This window comes from Pavona decussata, unplaced genomic scaffold, assembly GCF_977016875.1.
Source record: "Pavona decussata unplaced genomic scaffold, jaPavDecu1.1 SCAFFOLD_81, whole genome shotgun sequence".
In the NCBI taxonomy this organism is placed as follows: Eukaryota; Metazoa; Cnidaria; class Anthozoa; order Scleractinia; family Agariciidae; genus Pavona; species Pavona decussata.
In genome coordinates, this window is record NW_028145499.1 from 255,201 (window position 1) to 280,000 (window position 24,800).

General features: G+C 37.0%; 4 protein-coding genes across 4 annotated transcripts in view; 2 read left to right on the top strand and 2 right to left on the bottom strand.

Annotated features, from left to right (window-relative positions):
- The window catches only part of LOC146476067 (phosphorylase b kinase regulatory subunit beta-like), a 37,257-nt gene extending 26,678 nt beyond the window's left edge, over positions 1-10,579 (bottom strand). Inside the window, exons 1-7 of the mRNA XM_085115003.1 lie at positions 10,433-10,579; positions 7,837-7,975; positions 4,386-4,485; positions 3,849-3,956; positions 3,693-3,752; positions 2,199-2,335; positions 1,816-1,879 (exon numbers count right to left, since the gene is read on the bottom strand). Of these exons, the coding sequence (XP_084971129.1) occupies positions 1,816-1,879; positions 2,199-2,335; positions 3,693-3,752; positions 3,849-3,956; positions 4,386-4,485; positions 7,837-7,975; positions 10,433-10,484 (660 nt within the window). The 5' untranslated portion in view covers positions 10,485-10,579. The remainder of the gene's footprint in view (positions 1-1,815; positions 1,880-2,198; positions 2,336-3,692; positions 3,753-3,848; positions 3,957-4,385; positions 4,486-7,836; positions 7,976-10,432) is intronic.
- LOC146476058 (microfibril-associated glycoprotein 4-like) overlaps positions 1-24,800 on the top strand; it is a 207,812-nt gene that overhangs the window by 159,751 nt on the left and 23,261 nt on the right. The gene's annotated exons all lie outside the window — the stretch shown is intronic.
- LOC146476063 (microfibril-associated glycoprotein 4-like) overlaps positions 1-24,800 on the top strand; it is a 125,893-nt gene that overhangs the window by 77,832 nt on the left and 23,261 nt on the right. The gene's annotated exons all lie outside the window — the stretch shown is intronic.
- LOC146476068 (ficolin-2-like) lies at positions 11,796-20,830 on the bottom strand. Its single transcript, XM_085115040.1, has 4 exons — positions 20,595-20,830; positions 15,607-15,839; positions 15,006-15,383; positions 11,796-14,344 (listed from the first exon to the last, which is right to left on the bottom strand). Exons 3-4 carry the CDS (start codon positions 15,175-15,177, stop codon positions 14,082-14,084), a joined length of 435 nt encoding a protein of 144 aa, XP_084971166.1. The 5' UTR covers positions 15,178-15,383; positions 15,607-15,839; positions 20,595-20,830; the 3' UTR covers positions 11,796-14,081.

Below are 24,800 nucleotides of genomic sequence, written 5' to 3' on the forward strand. Positions count from 1 at the left end.
TAAACGTACGACTGACTGAACACAAACGAGCAACTAGAAATGGTGATATCAACAATCACATTGCTGAGCACCATTTACAAACTAACCACAGAATCGACTGGGACTCTGCCAAGTGCATTACCTACTGTACAAATTACTATCAACGACTCACTCTGGAAAGCTGGTTTACTAACTTAGAACAAACGCCACTCAACCGTTGCCTACAACTACCTGCACCATACAAACGACTTATTGACAACAACAACGAAACAAACAAACAATAGACATTTTACTAACAATAGACCCACGGACTTTTTGACTAAAAAAAGACGGATCGAAACGCACCAATCACTTTTTACAGTCTTCACAGCCAATAACATCACGGCTTACTGACGAACAACCAATAACATCTGGACTTCGTTGACCAATCAGGTTAACAACCAGAGACGTATATACCACCTACTGACGTTCCACAATTCACTTGACTCTGAAGATGACTTCCGCTCAGGTTGTCGAAACGTCAGTCAAAGTCACCACAAACAGTCCTTCTCAGGACTACACTCACGCGGATGATCATAATTTACGTACTTATGACATGACTCCTGGGTTCAAAACATTTACAATTTTACCAACAGGAGTCCTACCTAGGACCTTACTACATGTATTACCAGTTCAGATGGTCTTCTGTGGCTCATTGGCAGTTAGCATCAGAACTACATGCAGTACTGGAAGGTCATGTAGGTTTGACTCCTGTCATGAGAACTTGGATTTTAATTTTCCGAGTATGCCTGTGTTGCTATGATACTGTTTTTTGTGTTTTTTAATACTGGACCCTTAATATGTACATGTATTGAACCCAAATGAACACAGGTTTGATTTGTATCAGCCCCACCCATCAGTACTTCAAGGTACCAGCTGACACAGTTGGTGTCTGTCAACACCGTTCCCAGGGTCTCTCTTCTTCATATCCCACACCCTGGGAACAAGGTTGGGTGTCTGTTCAGAATTAATCTAATGATTACTGTTGATACTTAAGATGTGCTATGGACGTTTTAAAATTTTCAAAGCAATTTAAAGGGGCAGTGTGACCCATTTTTAGCCAGGGTAACTTTAAAAAGCCAGGAGATATATTTTTGTACCCACAGAAACATTAAATAATAGTATGGTTTTGTTAACAACAACCCTATAAGTGAATTCGAACAGATAGTAGTATATTATGCTTGGCTGCAGATGGCTGGAATGAATTTCTTTCTGTGTTGAATTGTAATTATTTCTTTGTTCTTCCTGATGTGAAATTGCTTTTTAAAATATTTTTCCTCCTGGTGCTCTTAGATCAATTAAAATTATGCTAGAGGAAAGATTCTTTGTCAAATGTTTGTATAGTCTGGACCAAACCAAACAATGTCATGTAACAAAATCGCAGCAAAATATGCCGTACACTGTATCAACCATGGATGTGTTCTTCCAGAAATTATGCAATTACCCACACAAACAGGAAAGTTACTGGAATAAAAAGGAAGGGATTTAAGGGATCTGAAAAGGCCAAAATATTAAAGGAATCAAGCTAAACTGGAATTTCAATTCAAAAAGCATGGCCAAGTGCAAATCAAAGAATCCTCTATAGAGAGGTTCTGGAGGTTGGGGGGGGGGGGGGGTGAAGTTAGGGTTAGAATCTGGAACAACAAAATAGGAAAAATGTCCTACAGTACAGATGAATTTACATGTACATGTAGATATAGTATGGCACAGCATGCAGTATTTAAAGCAGATTTTAGATACCTTTTTTTTTACATGTTTAGTAATTAATTTTATAGGTCTCTACATGTATATACTGACCTGCATTCCATAAACATTAAATCCATTTATTGCTTCAAGAGCAGCCTTGGCCATTCCAATAGAACTGATAAAACAAACCAAACAAAAGATGCATTCTAAGTAATATACATGCAGTGTAACAGGAAATCATAGAGAGACTTTATAGTTCAATGTGGGCCGCTGCCATAGCTTATTAAAGCCATAAACCATAAAAATATGAATTTTTAAAATATTAAATAATTATGTGCACCCAGCATTGAGCTCAGGTAATCTATTACAATCTATTAGTATAGTACATCATGGAAGCACAGGTGTTGCAATAATAAACTTGTGCACTCAAATAGATCTATGTATAACTCCAGTTGTGATCAAAACTACAACATCCTTAATTAAAACTATTGTACCTTGCATTCAGTTCCTTGTGTCCTACATTTTCCTTACTTCCTCTCTCCCACATGCCGTAATCAGGAGTTCTGTAAGCACGTTCAATGTAGTACACCAGATTTTGTACAAAGTTGACCTCGTCATTGGTGTAAATAATCTACATTATAAAACGATATGAATCTCACATGAATTGCATTTGACGTATAAAATTCTTCACTGTATGTATTGAGTGAATTTGCCTGATGTAGATAACAAAATAATTCAATTAAACCTGAAAATGATAGTTATTATTGTTTTCAGATTCAATTGAATTATTTTGTAATCTACATCAGGCAAATTCACTCAATACATACAGTTTACCTAATAGGACATACAGTATTAAGTGCAGTGGAGAATTTTAAACTTCTATAATAATTATTACAGAAGTTTAAAATTCTTTACTGCACTATACGTACATGTGAATCAAATTGTAACAAACATTTCTCTGTTAATCTACATGTATCTAGAACTGAGAAATGCAATGTATTCACAAATAACATAATTGACAAGTAATACTTAAAAACAGGGTCCGAAATTGCGACTGACTGGTTGCCAATGCGACCAAAAATTAGGTGTTGGCGACTAGAAATTTAGAACTGGTCGCCAGCAGGCAACTAATATTTCGTCCCATTGGCATTTGACACTCCAAGGTAAAAGGGCTTTTCCTAAAAGAAAACATAAAGCTCCCGTGGACAGTTGTAGTAAAACGAAGCGACGATTTTGCGATCGCCATATTTACCTGGCACCACATTGTTTTAGCAGCTTCTCCCAATACGGATATCGCGGGCGAAAACATGACCTGGCGAGATCCAGCAAGATCAAAAGCATAGTGACAGGCCTGCGCAGTGGGGGACTGGTTTAAGCAATAAAAAAGTGTGATGGTCTGGCACTAGCTTATTGATCGTCGTTGCATTTTCGTTCCGTTTCGACTAAGAACAGATACTTAAATTGCACTCTTAGTTGAGTCTAGGTATAGAAAGAGGGCCCCCATGTGTTGAACATAGAACTTAATAGGATACCATGCCAGCCTACTTCCAACTAAATGGAAATAATAAGAGAAAGAAATCTGAAGCCTTCACAAGAACATTGGCAAACACGCCTTTTGAGATGTAGGACTCTGTATCCGTTACATGGCTTTTGCGAGTCTCCTTTTATACATGTAGCTGTATGTATATTGTGTTAAATGATAACATTTTCTTGAAAGGTTTAATTTTGTACTTTACTATAAATTAAGGTAAATTATACCCTGGCCAGAGAGATTGTTTTCTTTAGTTTGCGGCAAATTAAAAAAAAAAAAAAAACAATGACACTTGCTTTTGGTGACCAAACCCTTCCATCTGGCGACCAAAATTTTTAGGTTAGTTGCCAGTTGGCTCCCTTAGGAAAAAGTTAATTTCAGACCCTAATAAAATATAACTTTGATTTAATCATTTTTGTGAAAAAGCTGTCAGTAGGGACTGTTACAGCAGCTGTACCTGCAATCCTGATGCAGTCATCTGGACAAGCGTTAGAAGGTAAAGGGACACAGCATCGATCTAACAACAGAGATGAAAATCAAAATAAAATGAGACCTGCCACCTGAAATAATGCAATTAAAGAATAAATTATAATAAAAATGGACACACATGTACCTGTAGATGTGCCCACTCCGAATCTGAAGCCACTGTGTCTCCGGTATTGACATCAAACTTAACATGCAGAGAGTGGTGGCCTAACTGGTTCTTCTTAAACTGCTCCACCTGGGTGCAAACAATTCATTCCACAAAATTATTGATAAATTTAACCCTTGGTTAAACAGTGCCTCTATAAGGCACCTTGACTGTATGTAGTGTTAATGCATACATGTATGTAAGTATCAAAATGGTTCTATCCACTAAAAAATAAATTCAAATTTAATGTCAATAGCATGGGATTACTTGTGCAATCTCCTGAGCCACAGACTCATGTTAAGTGCTGGACAACAATCCAGATCAAACTGGAATTTAGATATGTTGGTTTTTGAGGAGAGGGGAATACTGGAGTATCCAGAAAAAAACCTCTCGGAGGAAGAACGAGAACCAACGACGAACTCAACCCACATAATAACGTTGAGTCCAGGAATAGAACCCAGGCCACATTGGTGGAAGGCAAGCGCTCTCACCAGTGTGCCATCCCAAGCTCACACTTGCCTTATCAGCTTGCCTCATGTAACAGAACAGAATTCCTCTCATGCATTTTACTGCAGCCTGTTGAAGTTCATATGCTCTGCCTTTACTGTCATCCTTGTGGCTGGAGGAAAAACATTTAATATTATTTTGCATGTAAATAATGCATTATACATGTAACTCTCTGACAGTCTCTTGGGTTTAATAAAAGAGTGTACAGTATAGTAATATTTTTCAAAGTTTTTACTACTAACAGCTGAATTTCTTCAAAATGCTCCTAGGATTTCAATAGATATTTTCCCTAAAATCTAAGATTTCTAGTTAAATTCATGAGTTGCATCTGAACTACACAGCAAGCATTTGGAAAATTTATAACTCCAAATACACCTGGTTTAATTAAGGGGGGAATACATCTAAATTTGAATGAAATTTGAAGAGGTTTTAAAAGGGATAGAGAATTAAGAAAATGATTTTTTGGAACACCAACAGCCAGTTCATACCCACGCAAGAGCACCCCAGGTTGCTAGTGGACTAACTTGGTATCCGTCTATTAATCATGGTTTATGCTTTTTAGGTGTCAACGTTTTTGCAATTGAGTGCATATTTGAGTGGTTTAAAACTACAATATGTACGGAGAAAGCAGAACTTAGCAAGTGGTTTTGGTATCCAAAATGAAAATTGGGAACAACCATGCACTTTTTAGAGGTAATAAAGCTTCAATTTGGAGAAAGATGCCATGATATATTGCTTTGTATTTTACTGCTTTTTAGAATAGTTGTTGCCTACAACTGATTGTAATTATCCCAGTGTGTGGTTAGTCCCCCACTTTTCTTTTTGGATTCCAGCAGCCCTTGCTAAAATCTGCTTTTGCCACAGTCAAAAACCATGCAAAAATACTTTGGTATCGGACTAAGCACCATCCTAAATGGAATATATAAGCTCACAGTGGCACATGCGCAGTAGAAACCAGTTGAGACTAATTTGCATACAACTTGTCACCAGTATTTTGCTTTGCTGCCATTGAAAAAGCTTTCAAAAATATTGCAACAAACAGCTTCTGTACTGTACATAATTACTAACGAATGTTTGTAAATAAAAAAATTCAGCTAACTTTTCGAAGAAAAAAGGCTATTCAAACAGAAAAAAAAAACAGTTTAATCCTGAACTCTTAGATAGTATTTAAGGTGGCCGAATACAGTTTTTTAGTGTGCAGGTGTTAGAAGACGTTATTTGGAAACTATGTACTTCTGGGCGCCCAAAATTAGTATGGTGCAAGACTAACTAAGAAAGAATGAATTTTCGTACGTCTTGTCGAGCTAAGTACCGTTTCCATGGCAACGCAGCAAACTATTAAACGTCCATATATTGTAGGTTTCCTTTATTTTTAGAAAATGTACTCATTAGATTTTTTCCATTTTTTGTATCCAGATAAACTCACAAAACACTGACACAGTTGCACTATTTTCATGTAATTTTAACAGACAGATCTCCTGTAAATATTGATTTTGTATTTTAATGTTTTGTGAAGATACCCTCTGTTAGATTTAGGTTTCTCTTTGTAGGCGAGTTACGCTTTTAGGGAACTATTTTCATGCCAAATTTTACGAAATTCTAATGAGCGGTTCCTTAGAAAACAGTTCATTTCCACGAAAACAACCAGTCGCAATTTTTTGGTCAAATGCGCATGCGTGGCTTTAATTGGGTTTCATGGCAAAGGTGAAAAGCATGCAAAAGGTCTTGGTGAATGACTTTTTTGCTCGGAAAGAAAAGAAAAAGAGTCCAGAAACGAGAAACTTAGTTATTTAGGATCAAAACTTATCTTCATTATCCATTTCATGTGAAATTGAGGGATCACTTTATCGACCGCCGTATTTACGTACCACAACCCTAGCGCGCGCTTAATAGCATCACTAACAGAATCTGTAATGCGCGCGCAAACTGTGTTCGGCCACCTTAAGGTTACCGTGTACCTTTAGAGCTGTCTCGTCTCAAAGCGATGTAGCGCGTCCGGTTTGAACTGTAGACACCTGAACCCTCATATCAAGTTATTTTTTTTTTTTTTTTTTTCAAAGGAAATTTGCTCATTTGCCTTCAAATTTTGGAAAGTAGCCAGTTTAACATTATAAAGAACAATAACATGTCTGCAAATTTTTTCATTCAAAATATCTTTTCCCCGAAAGCAATTTTTGTACAATCACTCTTCATTTTTTTTATCCTATTTCCAAAAATAATGTTTTGTAACTTTTCACTGTGATTGAATATGGCAAAATGCAGACACAATTTTTTAGAGCTTTGGGTCTGGAAACTGAGGAGCAAATTAATTCAGCGAAACACAAAATTTGTTTTGACTTGCAGCTTTCAAAAAGGGATTCTGACGTTCATATTTAGAGGTCATGAAAAATTTGACAATTTATTTTCTTTGAAAATTCTTGATATTATATTAGTTTGATAGCCAGCTCTATAAGCTTCAATTTGATGTGGGGGTTTAGGTATGTACAGTTTAAAATAGACACGCTACATGTACATCACTAATTGGACACGAGACACCTCTCAAGGTATATGGTAACCTAAAAAAGGTTGGGCCAGCCATTTCAAAGTGCTTTTTATCAATGCCCAGATGTACCTGGGGTGACATATATTGGTCCCTTAAGAAGGTGACCAAGAAACAGAAATTAAACATCAACTAAATTAGTCAACAAAGGTGCAAGTAACAAAACAGTAATGTTCAGTCTCTAAATGATTCAGACTCTTAACCATATTTACACAACAGCAGTAAATTTAAACATAAATTTGTATATGTTGAAGGTAATAAAATGAATCCAGGTTAAAATGACACACTCCTACAACACCAGGTCAGCAACCGCCGACAAATTTTATATCATGTCTTCACGTCTTATCAACTAAAGAATTCATTTTCTCGATTTGGCGCACAGCTATGGAATTCTTTACCGGATAATATTAGAAAGTCTGACAACAGAAAACTATTCAAAAAACAAATACATGAAATACTAATCAACATTTTCAATTCTTGAAATAACGAAAAGCGTGTGAATATGTAACAATCCTTTAATTTCTATCGGCTAGCGAATCCCTTTTTTTTTTATGTCACTTGTTTGTTTACTACTTACTGTATTTAACTTTTATGTTAGTCAATTCAGTTGTTAACGCCAAATGTATTTGTATCTACTGTAGTTTAGTATAAACACACCTACCCGCCTCGACTAGCTTCAGCTATTTGCAGGTAGGTATTATAAACACCTTGTAACTCTCTATTTTTAATAAAGTGATGTTGTTGTTACGGTATTTAATAAATGATTTCAACCTAGGTTGATTATTTTGTATTTTCCTTTGTTAATGTTGGGTAATTTACATCTAAAACAAAGGAAACACACTAATGTACAATCAACCTACAGGGTTAAAATCATTTTAACCACGGACTCATTTCAAGCTACAGCTGTATAACATATACACCAACCTGTAAGCCAGCCCTAGGGCCCAGACAGCCATTGCACAGTAAACATTGTCCCTTACATGACTCTCCTCGTTTTTACCAGATGTGTGCAGGGGAAACAGACCGATGCTTCCACTTTGGTATTGAAGAATCTGTTTCTTTACTGCAAAATAAAAAAGGAATGAATGGGTGATGAGAAACATAAAAGCGCACTGCAGTTTTATTTCATTGTGTGCGGAACTAAACCAAGGGTCTAATGTAAGAGCATTACATGTAGCTTACTATAATGGCAAAATTCCTGTTTTTTTTTTTTTGTATATATTAAACTTACAATATGTTTACATTAACATTAATATTAATAAGTACTGTACTTAACAAAAGACCATATACTATCTCACTGCTGGCTAAGAAAAGAAAGGAATTAGTCCATTAGGTGATACTGACTGAGTGCTTTAAAGAATAGCACATGCATGTACTAGGTGGTTAGGTACTAGGTAATAAACCTTTTTTATTTACAGATGGCAAATATTCCAAGAAAACTCTTAGATTATTACCACTACAGTACATCTTCTCACAAAGCTGTCTCAAAGTCAGATTTTTTTTTCTTCAATCCATGCAGGTTCACAGAAAAGGATGCTACAATCTACAGTACAGCCTCAAAACTGTTCACAAAATCTCAAAAATTCATCATTTGCCGACCTAATAAAATTTATTATTCTGTACGTACACTGAACATGACTTAACAGACTATTTAACGGCCAACTACAGCCCCACTTCCACCCAAAAGCCAGGGATTTTCCCGCCACATGAAAGCTGTATCTGAGGTTAAGGATCTTGGAATTTACATTACTTCAAACCTGTCATGGAGTATGCAAGCCAAAAAATGCGCAAATAAGGCAAACAGTGCACTTGGATTCATAAAACAAAAGGTGGGTCCAAACATACTGAGTTGAGCCTAGTACGAGTTATCTGCTCTCCAGTTTGATGCACGCACGTTAAAAAAGACTTTAATAAACACCTTGGAGAAAATACAACGTAGAGCTTCCAAATGTGCCCTTGGAAACATTGGGTGAGACAAGTTCTACGAAAAACGTCTGAAGTTCCTTAAACAGCCAACACTTGAACATAAAAGATTATTTTCATCGCTTTTCAAGTGTTACACTAAGACATTAAACAGACTTAAAGGACTAGATCCCTCAGCATTTTTTACGTTTGCACATGATTTTTGGCCCTTAAGAGTAAATCACCAATTTAAACTTAAGTTTGCATCTGCAACTTTGAATAGTTTTAAACAAATATCCTTTTTTATTCGCAAAATCGCTAAGTGGAATAATCTGCGAAGGGAATTGCTGAGGAGGAAAATATGAACACTTTTAAGAACAGACTGAGATGTCATCTTGCAAATTTTTCTAGTGAGCACTAAGTTCTTCTATTGTGCGATGTGTTATATATTTTATGCTTAGTATTTTAAACAGTTGTAAATAATTAATGTTTTAATTTATTTTATTTTCAGGAGATTAAAACTAGAAAGGGATAACCTCTTTTGTCTCCTTTTCACTTTCCTACGGAATTAAGAATTTAAACGGTTATTATTATCATTATTATTATTATTATTATAATTATATTATTATTATTATTATTATTATTATTGTTATTATTATTACTATTATTATTATTATTATTATTATTATTATTATCATTATTAAAACTATAAAAACTGGCTCTGAAAATAATGGCCTTTAAGGACGGTCCCTACTAATACTGAAGTATTTTCGCGCGGTTTATGATTATGCGGGAAAAGCAGATCCTAACAAGGGCTATGGAAATCCAAAAAGAAAATTGGGGGTAACCACGCATTTTTTAGAGATAATTAAGCAACAATTATTCTAAAAAGCAGTAAAATACAAGGCAATGTATGGCGTTTTTTTCCAAATTGTAGCTTTATTATCTCTGCAAAATGCATGGTTACCCCCAGTTTTCTTTTTGGATACCAAAATCACTTGCTAAGGTCTGCTTTCCCCATATAGTTTTAAACCGCGCAAAAATATCCCTGTATTGGTAGCCACCACCCATAGGAAACCCGAGAATCACGAGATGCGCAGAACGTATGCGTAGTAACAATAGTAGGCACCCTCCTTAATTGAGCCCTTAACATTAGACAGCGCAAAAGCTCACAGATAAATTTAGCATCAACTTTTATGGGTTTTTCCTTAAATTATCATGCTTTGGTCAAATTGTCCGGAACTGCAGACACTTCAGGTACCTCAATAATAATATTTGCTCCAAAGGATATGCCACAAGTTTAAGCCGTTGTCGTTCCTTCTTTTTTTTTTTTTTTTTTTTTGTTTTAGCTGTGATGTATGAATGAGCATATTTATATAATTACATTCGTAGTATGCTATTTTGTAATACAAAAATTTACTCTCCGATCTCCTTGTTATATCTTTAGAGGGCTTTTTAAGTAATTACAGCTGCACACTAGCTTTATTTAGCAGCTGATTTATGGGTAAAATACAGTACAGCTTTATACGTTGAAGCAGGTTAAGAAATTTCCACCCGTTAGACAGAGGCGCGCTGTACTTTGCAGTCGCATTTAACGATTTCACAGAGTTCATATTACCTTGGTGATAAAAAACATCTAGCTTGTCTGACCTCTTTTCGTCTTCGTCCATTTTCTGTGTCAGATTTCATATAAACACAAAATTTTCACGCTTCTCCTGAGTGCATAAACTGTGCGTGCCGCCATCTTTGTTTTCATCGGGCGCATGGTGTTATGGGTATTATAGTGCAGATGAATGCACCCCTCCCTGCACAGGATGTAGCCTCTCCTATTAAAGAGCTTCCTGCTTTGGTTACAGAAACTTGCGCTTACCTACATCTCCGTCTGTACAATTTCTTTTAACCAAACCTCGATTACCAGCCGCCGGGAGGAAGTCCCAGAAACGAGAGAGCGGGCAGACATCTAGCCTCTGCCGACGGCAACCGTACCGTCGGTAAGCGCCCAACTTAAAGTTTTTTTTTTCTATATTAATGGCAAAGTTTTAAATAATTTTTGAGCGGTTTTCAATTTAGTGTCGAAAGAGTTCGTGCATTTGCTTTGCTTTTACTTTACTATGTTGTGATAGGAAAACAAACCTCGCGCAAGTTTCTCAACGAATCGAGCAAAAACCAAACACAATTGTGACTTGCCGCATACGCTTTTTCTCGCGGTTTACACCAGTTGCATGCATTGCCCTTGAGTTCGATTGGTTCGTCACGTTGATTCCATCTTATGAAGGGAATGACAGTGATTTCAAAGAATGCCCCGGCGCACCCAAAACGCACAAGAGTACACAGGAGGTGAGTCAGTTTTATTCATTTTATTGAATGAAGGTTAAATTTAGCGGGTTTTTTTTAAGCTTCATAATCGACAGTGAACAGTGAACAGGCATTTTGTTCTGTAGCCTATTTCAGATTCAGCTATGCTAATGGTGTCGTCACTTGTGCCTTTGTAACAGCAAAGATGCATGTAGCGCCCAAGAACCCTTTTTGAGCATCTCTAGACTTAAGCTGCAACCTGCAGATTTAAGTGTAAGGTTTTCTAGTGTCGTAGTCCAGGAACATGATTACAAGGTAGATTTTTCCTACCTGTCGACTGACAGTAGTACTGTGTTCCAGTGGATTCATGGCGAATCTAAGCGTCACCCTGCCTTTAATGCGAACCGAGTTGGTGAGATTCCGGACACAACTGACAGAACCAAGCCAGTGGAATGTCAGTAGAATGGTAGCAGAGGACTTCCAGTTACAGCTATCACATCAGAGAGTACATGGCTGAATGGTCCTACTTTTTTAAGCCTGAAGAAAGATGGTCTAAAGGAAATTTTAAGCTTGAGACCTCCAACCAGCAGTAAAAGGAAAAAGAAAATTTAATGGGTATTCAAGCCTCCTGCCGGAACCCACATGGGGGAGGGGGGGGGGGGGGAGTATGGGAACGTTTGGTGAGATCGTACAGGTTTTTATTGTTTTCCTGTAGAATCAAGTTCTGACCGATGAAGTGTTGTTAACTGCTATTGTGGAAGTTGAATCCCTTGAGGACAGTCGTCCTTTAACTGACGTGAGTTCAAATGCAGATGATCTTGAAGCGTTAACTCCTAATCATTTTATCATTGGGAGACCGACACCTAACCTTCCACCTGGAATCTTCATTGACAATAGATATCATGCCAAACGTGTGGGCGACAAGCGCACGTTATTACCTCTCACATTTGGAAAAAATGGTTATGTGCGTACTTATCTGGCTTAACTTCCCGAAAGAAATGGTTCCAAGCTGCATCTATCGTGAAGATTGGTGAGCTGGTGCTTGTAGTTGACTATGAAACTCCTGAGGGTCCTGTGGCCGTTTCTCGAAAATCCCGGTGACTTACCGGGCCTGATAAGTTTCTTTGGTGATAAGTATTTCTTAACAGAAGTAAACTTTTGTTAGCTTTGAACACTAAATTTTAAAATCGTATAACTCTATGAAAACATTGGCCAAGTACCATGTCTGTAATCACTGTGTAATCGGCGAGAAAACATTTAAAAATATAGTTATCGGGCCCGGTAAGTTACCGAGACTTTCGAGAAACGGGCCCCTGGCCTCTTGGCAGGATTGCGAAAATTTTCCCTTGTTCAGACAACGTTGTAAGATCAGTTGAAGTGAAGACAAAGTTTGAAGAATTGAAACACCCTGTGGCAAAACTGGCCCTTTTGGAAGAGTGTTCGTCCAACCGGTGTAGCCGAACACGGGGGGAAAATGTGACATTTCAGTGACGTTTAAATGAAACAAACATTAAGTCAAAATCCGTTTGTAAGCACATGGTTCTTTTGGTTTGGTTCTTGTTTCCGGTATACTGCTATACGTGCTAATTTGGAAATACTGTCCAAATAGTGTTCCTAATTCTGGTCTGGTTATCATTGTTTTGGTTTTGAGAACAGTAGTCGGTATAAACCATAAAAAAACTGCCGTCGATTTTTTTTTACAGTAACATGGAAAAAGTACGAGCAGAATTGGCTCTATTTTTGGCTGGGGAAGCGCGGGCGTTACATGTGACGCCATTGTATTCTTATACGCAATAGCTACGCCAAAGTAGCACGCAAAAATGTTGGTAGTTAATGTAAAATTAACAAATCGAAGGCAGTTTTTTAATAGTGTATAGTCTTAATTCTGGCTCTCCGAGCGACGCAAGCACAACCGCTAGCGCAAGCATAACGGAGAAAACGGCCTCAACGCAAGCATACACAAAAGCGCAGCACAAGGACAAGGATCAAAATTTTTCCTTTCTCGTGTGCTTGTGCTTCCGCCGCGTTAGATTTCACTTGACATGAGGCTGTTATGATTGTGCTTGCGCATGTGCTTGCTTGCTAGTGAAAACCAGGGCCGGATTGTTCGTTAGCCGATTAACTCTAATCCACGATTAAAAGTAAATCGAGGCTTTCATCGTCGTTCGTTAAAATGGGTTTAAAGGCTAATTCAAACTAAAGGTAAAGAAAAGTTTAAGTCAAAACTGACGGCAAAAAATCTTTAAGAAGAATCTTTGTTGATAAAGAAATTAAACTTGAGTCAAAGTCGAGTATATGGTTAGGCTTCGGCACGGATTAAGGAGGCCTGTACTTCTTTTTTGAGACACTCTTCGTTCATTTTCTGCCTTTTTCCTGGGGTTATGAAGTAAGGATAAAGTTTCTCGTCGATGTTGGAGGATTAGTTTTGGCGGGAGAGCAACTACATATTAATTTTGTTAATTGGTTTCCATTCTCCTCATTAAAGCGTGTATTCTAACTTCGTTCAATTGTTGCATCAACTGTTTGCTAAATAGAAAAACTATTCTGAGTCCCAATATATGACCCACTTATCATTTTAGCAAACCTGGAAACAAGTGTATACGCCGCCGACAGTTTAAGGATGTAAACAATTTACGCGATTTTAGAAATGAGAAGAAGAATTGATTGACAATTCAATGATAATTGAATGACGGTAAATAAATTACCAAATCCTTTTATTAAGTCTTCTTGTAACTGTTACATTTGCTCAGGAAAACAATTAACATTCCACATCATCTAAGTAAGGGACCTTACGTTTACAAAACTGGTTTGATTTTAGATTTCAGCCGATTTAGTAAGAACCCTCCATGTATATATGAAAAAAAAAAAAAAAGGAAAAACTGCAGATACTGACAAGCCAAATAATGCTGTGTTCTAAACTGCGTGCAAAAAAACCAACACAAAAACTGAACTGAAAGCGCGCTGAGTTTTAATTAAGCATTAACAGGTTTGATTTTCATCTCAGCTCGTTTAACAGAGCAGTGATAACCCTTCCAGTGGCGCCAGTTCACACCATCAGCAAAAGAAGAGTGTTCGCCCTCAAGATAGCGGCCGTTCAGGTTGGAGTAGTGACAGCTGTTGTGCCACCAGGCTCCCTTGAAGTCCGTGGCACAATTCCGGCCATCTCTGTCGTTGTCTCGATCTTTGGTGCTGAATGCCATGCCATGTTGCTGAGAAAGAGAGTCACCAGCAGTTCCTAGAAAAAAAAAACAGAAAAGAAAAAAAAGTATGGCGTTAAAATGTCGCGGCATATAAGTGGTCTATAAATCTCCAATCAGCATGATTCACTATACCGGATGTTTCATATATTTTATATTTATTTATTTATTTATTTATTTATTTATTTATTTATCTATTGTCCACTCCAAGTCATGGGTATGAATCCCATTCAAGCCTGAAGTTTCCCAGACTTTCCTTTTGCAACTGCATACATTGCGTACATAACTGTGAATTGGGCTAACATGTCTTTCATTTGCAGTAGAATGTATTATATTTCATATGCTTATTCTTATTTTGTGTTGAATTTGCTACACAAAAAAGCTTATTGGGAATTGAGAAAAAAAGTAACAATCAATGTATCAAAGAGTCAGATTGACTTACTCCGTAAAATAAAATGAATAACAGACAGTTAATGTTAAAAATAAAAAATTCAGAGAGGTAACAAGAGTACTGTCTATGATCACTTTTTCATGCACGAAACATTGCTATCTTTAGTAGTTTGAATTTTTCCCCAATATTTTGAATTAATGAACGTTCTCATTAATTAGTATAGTTGCACATTTTTAAACAAAGCTTACAAATAACGCTGATTGAATATAGCTTTCTATCTGATTATCCAATTATTATAGTATACTTACCAGAGTATGAACCAAGACTCAGCTCGTATTTGCTTCCTTCATCACCAACACCAAAGGAACTGTACTCAGCATATGCTGTATTGCCACTGAAGTCTTCAAGATCCACACGAAGCTTGCTTCTCTCTTTTGTCAGGCGATGAATCTTGTCCAATCCGAGCCAAAAATTCCCCATTGAGATTTCCAAAGCCTCGTTTGTAGTCGTCCCAGTCGAGGAAGAAATTAACCGAGCCGTCCAATCTCTTTTGAATCACAGTCCACCCCCACCGACTGTTGTTTGGTGACAGTAAACATCAAAGGCATCGCCATTGTCGGGGTTGATTTTGTAAACACCGCTGGTTCGTTTACCAGCTTTGTAGAGTTCAGAGCAGCTCTTGTAAACTAAAAATACAATATAAATACACATATTTGTTAGTGCATATTAAAATAATAAAGGATATTGTTGGTTAGTTTTGTTTCCGTTTCAACAAAAACGAGGTAAATAAATAATGCCAGGTGCAGTAGGCAACATTAAGATATTTAAATGTAAACCGAGCTTGCCTCCGCCTGTAAAATTTCTTTAAAAAAAAAGGCAAACGTCGGTAACTAGTCAACTTTAAGATACCTTTAACACTGATTGGTTTGTTTGAACACTGCTTGATTTCCTCTCTTAATAGCTCCCTGAGATCGTTCTTTACTTCCTGAAGTAGTGCCTGCACGGCCTCGTTCACTCCCTCACACTTTTTGGGAGTTTTGGGAGCACCAAGTGTGGATAACACAAGCAGAACATAAACTACGCTCCAGGCGCCACGCAAGCTAGCCATGATCAGCTTTTCAATCACCAGGCAAATGGTCTTGCTGGAAATGAATGATCAGGCAGGAATAAATTAGCTTCCCAAGCTTATTTCCGCGGTGTTCACGTAAGTTTTTGAAAACAGATTAAAAGGCTTACATGTTGATGATTTTGAAGGATGAAAGAACAGCAGTAGCGGAAACGAATCTTATCTCATGGCAAAATGTGTATTTTTTTATTCTTTGAAAATATTGATTTGACATGGTATTTGTTTAAAGCAAATGCAAATTCTTCTAAAAGCTGTTTAACTGAAATGTTTGATACAACCAATATAGCCACTTCACTTCCACTGCGAAAGAAAGATTGACAGATACATAAATCTAAGCGCGCTTTTATTGTATATCCTCGTGATTACCAGTTTCTGACGAAAAGCTATCACTCTCAGAAAAAAATGTTCGAACAATCGTCATGAGGGCTTATATAGATATCAGAGTAATTCAAAGAGCCTATGAAGTAAAAATAACTTATGCTTATTTGAAAGGCCTTTCAAAGAGAACAAGAATACATTTACTTCTTTTGAATATCTTCTCTCGTTGCAGAGATATTCAAGTTTTTGTTCAAAATTGATAACGTCACAAATCGTTTCGGTAAAGACTAAATCACAGAGACAAGAATATCTCAGCAAATATTGGATTGATGCTGCTCAAACTTGGCACCAATAATATACACCAATAATATACGCTATGGTGTTATTTTTGGCCCCAGTCCCTTTCTGCAATGAACCAAATATCTCCATTTTTGACCAGATAAGGAGAGGCAGACAGTCCTACTTTAAGGGACGGACCATTAGAAAAGTGATGGGGGGGGGGGGGGGGGGGAAATACAAAAAAAAATTCGTGCAAACCAAAATGCCCAAAAAAAAAAATTCTTGCAGAAGGAGATTTAGAAAATACCTTTTAGAGTTTTAATGACAGAAAATTTGTTCCAGAATGCCCCAAAATGGCCTTTTTAATGTTTTGAAAATCTAAATTTTTTTGTGGAAGTTTGTTTTGTATGAACAACAATTTACCCTTACTACAACTCAGTATTTTGTTTTGTGTTTGTAACTGGTAGTAAACCCAATAATCACGAGCAATAGGTCAATTAGTTTTGAAGAAAAACGATTTTGTCAGTAAAACGCTTCCAGCATATCTGCTTATCCATAAAGCGCTTTGTAGTTTTATTGGCTGGGCCACAGAGTGCTTTATGGTTACAAAATTTAAAAAACTGAGTCATTTTCAAGAAGTCCTGTTAAACGCTTGTAGGAGCATTTAGATTGAAGGGCAAGTGTTCACTTTATTCACCACAAAATGCTCTGTGGCTCATTGTCAATACCACAAAGTGCTCTGTGGGCAAATTAAAACCGCACAAAGTGCCTTGTGATCTGGTGATCGAAAGTACCTTGTATCTTGTGAATGACTTGCTGTTTACTCAAGGATTAAGGCGGTCAATAATCGACATAGTTTTAAAATAATTTATGTTTAAAGCTTTTACTGCAAAAATCAGGATGTAGGACAAATTTGACGTTTAAATTTTAAGTAAATTGAGATTATATACTACTTGAAGTGTTTGTTATGAAATATTTCATAATTCTTGTGTTAAAAAGTAAACAATCAATAAACAGACAGTACATGAAATTTGATTTAAATTATTTTAAAATGATGACCAGTCTTTTATTTAAGCATGAAGCTGATTTTACTACCAGCACTAGATACTACTTAGACACTAATTTCGTTGTTTTTGTTTAGTTTTGACCATTATTCTGTAATTTTTAGATATTGTTTCAGGGGTTAAAGGTAATCATTCCAAGCCCACAAAGTACACCTTTTTTTAAAAATCCTTTATTTAAAGTTTTTTTTCTGGAAAACAACAACAACAACAAAAAAAAAAATTCCTGCAGAGGGTATCAACCGAAAAAAAAAAATTCCTGCACAAGCACTGATCAAAAAAAAAAATTCTTGCAAACTGAAAATCCCCCCACCCCCCCCCCCCCCCCCCCCGTATCACTTTTCTAATGGTCCGTCCCTAAACGCACGAAGTCTCCTCTACATCTCATTGGGAGAAAACAATGTCTGATACTGAGGGAGGAAGACCTTGGTCCGAGCACAAATTGACTGAAAGTCGACTCTTGTCAAAGACATTACTTCTCTCTAGTCCTGGCTGAAGCGTCAACGGTTGATCTGGCTGTGTTTTGGGAATTATGGGAAGTTCCAAAGTCGCTAATGCCATATTTGAAAACTATCTGAGCGTTCATTGAATTTTAGAGGCATGTGAGTTCAGAAGGTGTAATACAAAATCCGAATTTTCCTAGATGATTAATGTCTTTCAAAACAGATCGATATGCATCGAAATGAACCTTTCAGATTTCTCCTGAATTCGACATTCTTGAAATTTGCGTTGTTTTTCTTTTCTTTTTACGCAAGAATTATTATTATTATTTTCACGATGGTTGCCCTTTTTCGGTAAAATCTAACCAGCGGTTTTAATTCGCCCAATACAGGTATTTAAATCTTTTGGACTGAGGATTTTGTCTCTAAATTTGTATTATGTTGAAATGGTAGAAAGAACGCCTCTGTAATTTTATACCCGTTTAACAGCCAATCACCCGAAACAAAATTAAAAGAAATTTCTTTACAGACTTCCGATTACAGTATTCCTTTTACTTGGTTGTCCTTTCAACTTGTTTAGGTAGACAAAACAAAAATATACACTCCTTTAGTCGAAATTAAACTGATCGCTTTATTGATTCGGTTTATTTGTGAAAAAAGGCATAAAGGTGGCATTTTTGTGTCGAGGTAATATCCAATCACTGACTCAATTTCTTCACTTTTTCAAAGGGTTGAGTGAGGGATATGTGTAACTGACATTTCTTGACTGTATTTTTAGGAGACTAAGATGGTCCTTAATAATTATTTAGAGATATATCTTATGTAGTCTATTTGACGACTTAACTGCTCGACCGTTAGAGAATATTTCTTTGCACCTTCAGTTGACTTACCTTCTTGTCCGTCTTATCTCTTTCAGCTCTTCGTGGTCAATGAATGTAATAAATTCATAAATCACAAAAAATAAGCGATTTTATTAGTTCTCGTATGAAAATTTCAATTGGCCTTTAAACTGATCACGAGGTTGTCACATGTTTTACAATCGAGGTAAACTACTTAGGCTTTCTGGGTTTAATTATAAGAGCGGCTGCCTGAAAGAATCTAGAACTGCATTTCAGCGACCAGTTGGTCGATTTCTGATACTTCGTCTGAGGATAGCCATGGATTAACTATTTTCGAAAATCATATTTTAAATTTCAAGGTATTTTATTTTTAGAGAGAATTACAAGAGTTTGAATGTGGCCTAGGTGCGGTCACGGGTAGATAAAAACCGAGAAAATTTAGATCAAAGGACGAAGCCCCGTTCAAGGTGAAAAATAACCCAATGAAATTTAAACTTTACACAAACCTAGAACAACCATCCCACAAGATAATTAATACAATAAACATTTCAAACTCGTTGGCTACTATCTCAACCATGCAGGTTTTTTTGCACGCTACTTAAAATGGCCTTGAAACTAATGCTTATTTTCATTAAAATAAAAATGTTTCTTAAAAAAACAACTGATTCAAACTCTTTCCCACTCAGGGAATATCGAATATGCGTGCGATACTTACGGCTCTCAATTCACGTCACGACCTGTATGAGATCAAAATCGATTCACAAACATTTGACATCTAGAGCCCGCGAATTCTTACAAAAATCACACATTGGGCCCTAAAACTAATCAGACTGACTGAAGACAGCCATTCAATGTCTTTTGATCCCAGATTTCTTTCCTATTCTGCTCTAAAAAAATATATTTATTCCGGTCAATTAGCATACGAAACATGTGCAACAAATTTGCATACCATTTCGAGATCGCAAGCAAAAGTAGTGCAAATCAAACTTCACAGCCCTTTATCCTCTTAAATGAAGCAGTCGATCAGTAAAATGGAGAAAAATGTGTGACTTTGTTCCTGCCGTGTTGTTTTGAGTGATCGTTCTCAGCAACAACCGCTCAAATCAATAAGCCAGGCCCCAGTTGTTTAAAGGCCGGATAACTTTGTCCGCTGGATAAGGCACTATTCAGGGTCTAAAATGTACCTCACGTTAAACGTTGTCCAAGGTTTTCGTACACCCCTAAACTTAACTGTGGATGGAGTGTGCATACTCGCTTGTGCAAGGGGAAATAATGAAATATTTGTACAGATTGAAACTGTCGGATAGTGACTTATCCACAGGATAAATTTATCCGGCCTTTGAACAACTGGAGCCAGTGTTACAAGTTTCTCTCAAATCCTAAGAAGATAGGAATTGGCACCCCCATGGAAAAAGAATAAAATAAAAAACCAATAACATGAAATCTGAAATTAGAAAACGAATAGGCGAAATACGGCCCTCACCGGCTCGGGCTAGTAATAAGTTAGTTTCCGTGTTTTCGCGGCCATCACCAGACACACCAAAGCTGAGATTCCTATCTTCTCGTGAATTGAAAGAAACCGGTAGGAACAGCGAGAAAACCCGAACGGTTTAGGACAGTCAACATCTCAGCTGGTAAACCCCATGCACAGAAGCTAACGAAAAACTGACTGAAAACAAAAATTGTGTTGAAAGGGCAATTGGTAAGATAACTGCAACAATGAGAAAACGTAGACTTTATAGAGCCCCGAAAGTGAGAAACTTGGTCAACAAAATTGTATTTAAACCTAAATAGCTAAACCTTAATACCTCAAAATTTAGAAAAAAAAACTCACTTCGATGAAGGACTAAGTCTTGATCTGTAGTCACTGCTCCTTGATATCGGGTTATTAATCTCCGTATCCTCTGCAGTCCTCTGCAATAAGATAACTCAAAGCAAAGATGTTATCTACTTTATGTGTCTCAGTATCCATGGCATCAGTCTTTACTTCGTTCTTTTGAATTTCTGTTTTAATTTTTCGTTTTTTCTTGACATTGAACATTGTTTGAGGACAGCCACGCATTTTTTTGTACCTCCAATTTTGCTAAGCCACAAAGGAAGTTTCTGATGAATTCTCTGACCAGAACTTTCTTTAGCGCTTCTTTGCTTTTATCGTTTTCAGTTGACATTGAATCGCAATGCTTGAAGCCTAAGCGTGCATTCTCTTGTAACTCCAAGTTTAGGTAGCAACGTATAGGGAAAACAATCTTTTCTGGCATACCTTTGCTATCGTCCGTAAAAATCAACTGAAACAAGCGCCATACTCAGTCTAAATGAACAAAATCAGGCGCTAAACCTCACAAAGAAACGCTCAAGAAAGTTCTGCTCAGAGAACAGCACTTTCTCATTTCCATTCCCAAGGGCCAGAGAAAAGCACGTGCAATGTTCCCATTTTTATTTTACCAGCCAATATGCAAGCTTTTGAGCGTAAACTTAAGTCACAAGGAAAAAACATTCATCGTGATCTAAGTTATGTTCTTTTTTGTGGGAACCTTCGGCTCACTGCCCCCTTTATTTTTTTTTTTTTGAATTTAAACAATTCTCATCCTTGACATAAATGCGTGCTTCTATTCCTGCAAAACCATTGTTTTAAGAAGTCAAAACAAATAAAAAAGGCGCCAAACAAAACAAAGAAAGTGATACTACTCCGAAAACACCGACTTCTTATTTGCATTCTATCTAAACACTACGGCAGCTTAGAAACATCATGTTGAAGGATCGATGGTGTAGAAGCTTCCTTTTACCGGTTAGCCACAATGATTAACAAATGAATGCAAAGTTTTTATAGTTCTTGGTGGCATCCCAAAGCAGCTGCCACCTCATCCAATTGATATCCTAATATTTATTTTATCCAAATGGCTCGCCAGCGTAGATCTTTACTGAACAGGCGAGACATAGCTGATTTTGATTAACTTATTCATACCAAGAGAGGATCCTCTCTTGTTCATACAAATTCCATGTAACCTTGCGGTCTTGTCTTGTAGTTTTATGCGGTGATCCGACAACGTTGATTGAAATAGCTGTACAGTGTAATGAAGATGTATAAAGAATGAAATATTTAATAGAATCTTTCTTGAAGAATTAGGAAATGTAAAAATGTGTATGCCAGACATGGTAGACTGATCTATTACAAAACATGTCAGTCTCAAATGAAAGTGGAGATTTCAAATTTCACCTTACCTTTCGAACGTTTTCTGTGGGCAGTTTTAACACGAACAATTTCAAGGCGTAGAAGAAAAACTATCGACAAAATCAAAACTCATAGTTTATAATCAACGATTATCGTAAATTAAACCGAATGCGATCGTTAAAATGTGTATGTATGAATGAAAAATATATAGGGAAAACGTATAGGGAAAACACTTGTTTAATGTTAGCCGCGTACTTCTGTTTCTGGCATACCATTGTTATCATCCGTAAAATTCAACTGAATAAAGCGCCATACTCAGTCTAAACGAACAAAACCAAGCGCTAAACCTCACAAAGAAATGCTGAAGAAAGTTCTGCTCAGAAAACAGCACTTTCTCGTTTCCATTCCGTGAGGGCCAGAGAAAAGCACGAGCATTGTTTCAATATAACAATAGAGTTGATGTTCGCGGGCGTAAATATGTTTTTGGCCCGACTCAGGCTCATTTTAGCCCGAGCCGCAGGCGAGGGCTAAAATGAGTTCTGAGAAGGGCCCAAGAACATCAACTCTATTACAACTCTATTACGCCCAAGAACATCAACTCTATTACTATTATAATAATTTCAGAGGGAATTAACCAAAGGAATCAAAGATAGTACAGTAAGCGATCGCGATATCTTCTGTGAACGCTGCCGGAATCGCGTCGGCGTTTATTTTATTGTTCAAAAGCTCTCGTTGTCACAAAAACTTAAGACTTTGGCAGAACACCGCAAAATTTGTCAAAATAATCTTTGCTTCTAAGTTTTCAAAAGGAAAATAACAGAATTTTGTAAACAGCGAAGAAATAGTCACCTACGACTGTTAAAACTAATTGTGCAATTGCTAAAACTGAGCGGGTTTCGCTCAAAGAAGACAAATTACATTCACCTCGCCTCCGGCCGTGGAGCTACTACAGGCATAATTTCCACCATCGCCCACGAGTTTCTGTATTAAAGTCCTCTTTATCTAGCTCAGACGACTGAGAATTTGCTTCTTCGTTAGGTTTTCCATCGATTTTGTAGTTCAAAACAATTTCTTTGCAGATGGCAGCGCTTCCAGTCAGACAAGCAAGAAAACGGCGCGAACAGTTGAATGGCTTCCAGTTCTGATTGGCTGGCTACGTTATTTTCTTCTTTCTTATTGGCTCAGAGCAGCGGGCTAAAATATATTTTAGCCCGCTAAATTCTTCATTTTAGCCCGCAAAATACGCCGCAATGCCCGATGAAATTATTATAATTTCTATTTTATCAGCCAATATGCAAGCTTTTGAGCTTAAAAGTAAGTCACAAGGACAAAACATTCATTGTAATCGAAGAAATGTTCGTTTTGTGGGAACCTTCGGCTCAACTCCTGTTTTTGAATTTGAACAATTTCTATCCTTGCCATAGATGCGTGCTTCTATTCCTGCAAAACCATTGTTTTAAGAAGTCAAAACCAATAAAAAAGGCGCCAAACAAAACAAAGAAAGTGATACTACTCCGAGAACACCGACTTCTTATTTGTATTCTATCTAAGCACCACGGCAGCTTAGAAACATCATGTTGAAGGATCGATGGTGTAGAAGCTTCCTTTTACCGGTTAGCCACAATCATCAACAAATGAATGAAAACTTAGAATATTCTCTCTCTTCCATACGGGGAATATAGCCGAAGAATTGAAATCCATGATGTCGGGAAGAAGCCAGTTCAAAAAATTGTGCAGAACATTGCAGAATAAACTCCAATATGGACGCAATAAAGATGCGAGATGACCCGATTCAAGTCAAACCACAGGAAAGTAGAGTCGGTTTAAAGATTATTTGATACAGCAGAGACACTGGAGGATATAAGAAAAGGGCAAATTCATAGAGTGAACAGTAACAATAATCAATCATCTTAATTCGATTCCCTTTTACAATGAAGTATATATCGATCGAAGTGCTCTGGTCTGCAAAAGGATCATAAACGCATTTCTGAGAACAAATTCTGACGCACACTCAAGAAACACTAGATATTGTATTGATTGTGTCCCTTTCAAGGAAATACCTTTAAAAGCCAACCGCTCCAAAGGCTCAAAACAATTTTCAAAATTAAAACTTTTTTTAAAACAAATACAAAATTATTCAAGGAGCTCAATCTTGCTAAGAGGAACGGCTAAAAATCTAAGCGGCGTAGGATACGGAATCAAATGCTCGTGAGGCCCCTTCAGTAAGCCTTTAAGGTTTATATTTCGAATCCTTGGCCGAACAAACACACAAGCAATGTTCAATGTTTTATACCTTGCCATTATTTACTTCTGAATTCACGAGTTGCCTCACAGGAGGTTTTAATTTACATGTGGTTTAGTTTTGTTCAAAACTACTCTACTAGGGGAACAGAATTACAATGAATGTTTTGTCGTGGTGGCTGACTTAAGTTTGCAAATTGGCTGCTAAAATAGAAATTGGAACAGTGGACGTGCTTTTCTCTGGCCCTAAGGGAATGGAAATAAGAAAGAGCTGTTCTCTGAGCAGAACTTTCTTTAGCGTTTTTTTTTTTTTTTTTTTTTTTTTTTTGAGGTTTAGCGCCTGGTTTTATTTGTTTAGACTAAGTAAGGCGCTTATTTCAATAGAATTCTACGGACGATAGGAATGGTATGGTAAAACACAGAAGCAACTGGTTAACATTAAACAAGTGTATTCCTTACCCGTTTCTACGTTAACGTGGAGTTTCAAGAGAATTCACCATTAGGCCTCAAGCAATGTTTAATGTCGAAAAAAAAATGATAAAAAAAAAATCAAAATAAAGAAGCGCTGAAGGAAAGTTCTTCTAAGAGAACAGCATTTCAGTGCATTCTATTTAGGGTAGGAGAGTTCAT

Coding starts and splice junctions, on each gene's coding strand:
- LOC146476068 (XM_085115040.1), bottom strand. CDS start 15,177: ATGGGGAATTTTTGGCTCGGATTGGACAAGATTCATCGCCTGACAAAA. Junction 14,345..15,005: donor GAGTCTTGGTTCATACTCTG/GTAAGTATACTA, acceptor TTTTTTTTCTAG/GAACTGCTGGTGACTCTCTT.